The 4,890-nt window shown below is 50.9% G+C and overlaps 1 protein-coding gene across 1 annotated transcript in view; it reads right to left on the reverse strand.

Annotated features, from left to right (window-relative positions):
• TMEM44 (transmembrane protein 44) overlaps positions 1-4,890 on the reverse strand; it is a 72,586-nt gene that overhangs the window by 40,971 nt on the left and 26,725 nt on the right. The window contains exon 6 of the mRNA XM_011988957.1: positions 3,908-4,012. Coding sequence (XP_011844347.1) covers positions 3,908-4,012 — 105 coding nt within the window. The remainder of the gene's footprint in view (positions 1-3,907; positions 4,013-4,890) is intronic.

Raw genomic sequence — 4,890 nt, forward strand, 5'->3', positions numbered from 1 at the left:
GTTGAAATGTGACCCCAGTGTTGGAAGTGGGGCCTGGTGGGAGGCGTCTGGATCCTGGCGGAAGAGCCCTTCTGGTGGGTGAGTTCTCACTCTGTTCTGTAAGAACTGCTTGTTAGAAAGAGCCTGGCACCCCTTCCTCTCTCTCCTGCCATGTGGAGCCTGCTCCCTTTTGCCTTCCCCATGAGTGGAGGCAGCCTGAGGCCTCACCGATGCAGATGCTGGCGCCATGTAAACACGCAGAACCGTGAGCCACATAACCCTCTTTTCTTTCTGAATTACCCAGCCTCAGGTGTTCCTTTATGGCAATGCAAAACACACGAGGACGCTTCCTCATATGGTTGTTAGGCTCATTTTTATTAACACTTACATGGTAAATAGTATTATTTTATTAATAATAAATCGCCATTTATGAAGTGTTTACTTGGTGTCAGCCATTATGCCAAGTAAAAGGCTTTACAGCATAGAGGTCAATGGCACAAACTCAGGTAGACACAGGTCTGAATCCGGTTCCATCACCGACAAGCTGTGTGACCTCGAGCGGGTCACTTAACCGCTCCAACCCCCAGTTTCCTTATCTGTAAAATGGGTATAGTCCTCAGGGCTCGGCAGTGGGGGCAAGTTAACCTGTGTAAAGCACTTAGACCAGTACTCTAGCCCGTAAGTACCATGTAAGTGTTGGCTGCTATTGCTTACTCAGAGCCTGGCAAGTCCTTCACCCTCAGTGGATAGGCTGTGATGGGAGGGGTGCCCCGAGCGCTGAGGGAGGCACCTGCCAGCCCGGCTGGACAGCGGGGCTCGGGGCTCCCTCTGATGGACACAGAAGGAAGCAGCTAGGTGGAAGCCCAAGGACGCGCTTGTGGGCTTCAGTGGGAGAGAATGAAGGTGGAACACACTCTTCTTTCATGGAATCTGTTCCCCAACAAGAATCCCTTCAAGACTGAGCTACTGGACGGGTTAAAGTGAATACAACTTTTACACTGTTCTCCTTTGGAAGTCCCACGAGGTAGAACTTTCCAGTGCAAAGCTTTGGCCAGATGCTGCAGGGACTCCCGTGCCTTCCCAAGGGTTCCCCACATACCCGGCTTCCTCCCTCCCTTTGGAAGGACGGTGTAATGGCTGAAGCGGGCTCTTAGCTACAAAGGCATGCTCTGAATCTCTCTGAACTTTGCTTAGGTCATACACAAGGTTCTGTGCACCCAGGATACAAGGAACAACAGCAAAAAGCAAAACCTCTCTCTCAGGCCCAGACTCTCTCCAAGCACCGGTGTGTCTGGGCAGCCTGGCAGGGGCCCTCGACACTGGACCATGTATTCAAAACACACCTTTACTGAGAGCCCAGGACTGCAAGATTATAGGCACCAGGAGTCAATGAGACAGAAGATACAGTTTACATCTCAGCAGGACACAGACAAACCAAAGCAAAAGATCGTGGTAAGTGCTTTGTAGAGAATTTCAATAGGTAATAAAATAGAGTAGTAGGGCAGAAGGGTCCTACTTCGGACTGGGTGGTTGGGGAAGAGATTTGGAGAAGAAGACATTTACGTTGAAGCTGGAAAGACAAGAAAGAGGCAGCCGTGTGAAAAATCGGGAGGGAGAACATTCTGGGCAGAGGAATGGAGAGAAACTCTGTGCAGGAGACAGGAGTGAACAGGAGGTGAGAGATGGGGTCTTGCTATGTGGTCCAGGCTGGCCTTGAACTCCTGGCCTCAAGTGATACTCCGACCTCAGGTTCCCAAAGTATTAGGATTACAGGTGTGGGCCACCAAGAGCCCTGGCCCAGAGGAGTGTTTTAAACACAGGAGGAACAAGACGTAATTTACATTTGTGAATGATCTTTCTGGGGCTCATCAGAGATGGGCAGGGCAGGACCACAGAAGAAGTGGAGAGGATGATAGCCAGGAGGCTGCTGGACTCAAGACCTAGTTTAAATAAGAAAGCATTTATAGGACTCTCAAAAGGAATGGATGGGCATGGGGGTGTGGCCAGGGAAAGAGAGGAATTTTGGGCTTGAACCACTGCATAGACTGCGTCATTTACTAAGATGAGGAAGATGGGGAGAGGAGCCGGTCTGGGCATTGGACGAGGTAAGTGTGAGACGCCATATGGTGACAGCTGAATGGGCAGCTGGGCAGCCGAGATGGGAACTGAGGGGAGGGGAAAGGACGGAGGCACGAACCGGGTGGGGGTTAGCAAGGACTGGTGTGCAGAGCGAGGGGACTGTGGGACTGCAGGGCCCACGAGGAGCAGCGAGCCTGCCTGGGACAGGGCGTTGGACTCCCTCTCTACCGTCAAGTTTACCCGGAGGAGCCAGCAGAGGCCGAGGGGAAAGAAGAGCCTGTGAGGGTGGCAGGAAACACAGAAGAATGGGGGCCACAGACGCCAGGAGCAGCTGGTGGCCGGGTGCGTGGAATCTCAGAATGGAATGATGGTGGATTTAGCAGCTTGGAAGTCATCGGTGACCTCGACAAGACAGTCTCGGGGGGAAAGTGGGACATGGGAGGAACTTCTCGTCACCTCTTTACCAATCCTCCTCCTCCTGAGGACCCCCCGTGTAGGCCAGAACTCAGGGAGTCATCCCGAGCCCTCCCTCCCTCAGCTGCACCTCCTCACCCCTCCAACGCTCCACTTCCCAACTCGCTCAACTCCATCTCTGCTTCTCCATCTGCTCCAACCTCAGTTTAGGTCACACTTCCTCTTCCTCGGGCTTCCGACTGGCCCTGACCCACTGCTCGGCTGCTACTCTCCTTCCCCCCAGGCCACCTGCAGCCACTTCCCGGGATGGCTCTAAAATGCACGCCTGACCCTGAGTCTCCAGTACTCCAGCCTCCTGACTTCCATCACCCTCAAGATGATAGACATGGCTGGGCACGGTGGCTGACACTTGTAGTCGCGGCACTTTGGGAGGCCGAGGCCAGCAGATCATGAGGTCAAGAGATCCAGACCAGCCTGGCCAACATGGTGAAACCCCGTTTCTACTAAAAATACAAAAATTAGCCAGACGTGGTGGCGCACGCCTGTAATCCCAGTTTCTCGGGAGGCTGAGATAGGAGAATCACTTGAACCTGGCGGGGCGGAGGTTGCAGTGAGCCGAGATTGTGCCACTGTACTCCAACCTGGCAACAGAGTGAGACTCTGACTCAAAAAAAAAAAAAAGATAAGGCTCCATGTCTAAATGACCCGACCCCTGCCTCCTCCAGCCCTTTCATCTCCCCTCACTCCTGAAGGGCACCAGCATACACCACCCCGAAATATGCCTCTTTAGCATATGGATTCCTTAGATCTAAAGGTATTTGAAAACCAGCAGAAGCAGAAGCTATTAACCTCCCCTAACTGCCTGAAAATAGAGTATACATTTTCCCTTCATAAAGGAAATTTGTATTTATAAAGGAAATTTCCATTTGTAAAGATATTTCTGCACCAGGAAGAGAGCTACTTCCACAGACAACTCTTGTCACCCGAGAGACACTCACCTGCATAGCAAGACAACCCTTATTTCCCACACAGGTCCTCCCTCACCTTACCTCCCACCCCAGGACCCCAAACCTCTTTTTCTTGATTTAGCCTAATATGGTATATATGCCTCCATCATCTGGCCACCTCCTTGAGCCACATTTTTCTTTGTAAATTTCCATGTACGAGTAATTAAAGCTGTTTTTGTTTGTTTAAACAGTTTTTCTCTCTTGTTACTCTGTGTTTCATCAGTTATGAGGTACAGGGGAAATATTTTTCTCTCCAACACTCCCCAACATCTGCCCCTCCACTGCAACCTTGGAGAGCTCCTTCTTTTTTACCTGCTTGTCTGTTTTCTCCTGCCCATCCCTCAGCTAAAGCATCACCTCCTCCAGGAAGCCTTCCATGACTGCTTCCCACCCTCTCAGACACCTGGCCGTGACTGATGGCCACTCACCTGCTGCACAGGCTCAATGGTCAGCTCCATGTAGCGACTGATTGCTGTCATTGTCCTCAGTGACTTGCAGTGTGACAGTGTGGTGAGAGGCACCCAATCCAAATTCTTGCAAGTAAAGGCAGGGAGACAGAAAGGAGAATTCTCAGTCAGGAGGCATTTTCTAAAAACAAGGTCACATTTTATTCAAAAGGGTCCCCGTGGTATTTTCTCGCTCTCTCTTTTTTTTACAGCACATCTCACTTTCGGCTTCCTATGTGTCTTATCTTTCTCTTTCGGGTCACAGTAATTCAGTGTTTCCCAAATTTTGCAGCACAGTAGAATCAATTAGGAATCTATTTTTTTTTTTTTTTTCGTAGAGACCAGTTTCACTGTGTTGCCCAGGCTGGTCTTGAAGTCCTGGGCTCAAGGGATCCAGGGGTGATCCTCCCACCTCGGCCTCCCGAAGTGCTGGGATGACAGGCATGAGCCACCACACCTGGCCTATTCTGCTTTTGAAGATCCCCAGCTGAGCAGCGATCTGGAGTGAGCTGTGATGGAGGCACTGCATTCCAGCCTAGGTGACAGAGTGAGGCCCTATCGTACAAACAAAACCACGAATGTTGACTTCCCACTTCCAGACATTCTGAGTTCATTGGTATGAGATGTAACTGGGAAGTGGATAGTTTAAACGCTCCCCAGGTGATTCTGACACCCGGCAAAGTTTGAGAACCACTGCAGTAGGTGTCAAATAAGTGCTTTTGCAAAGCTGTGGTCCTCTAATCTTGGTGCACATCAGAAGCACCCTGTGGGCTTGCTACAATACAGATTGCGGCCGGGCACGGTGGCTAAAGCCTGTAATCCCAGTACTTTGGGAGGCCGAGGCAGGCCGATCACCTGAAGTTAGGAGATAGAGACCAGCCTGGTCAACATGGTGAAACCCCATCTCTACTAAAAATACAAAAATTGGCCGGTTAAGGTGGCATGTGTCTGTAATCCTAGCTACT

Source organism: Mandrillus leucophaeus, unplaced genomic scaffold (genome assembly GCF_000951045.1).
Source record: "Mandrillus leucophaeus isolate KB7577 unplaced genomic scaffold, Mleu.le_1.0 Scaffold342, whole genome shotgun sequence".
NCBI classification, from domain to species: Eukaryota; Metazoa; Chordata; class Mammalia; order Primates; family Cercopithecidae; genus Mandrillus; species Mandrillus leucophaeus.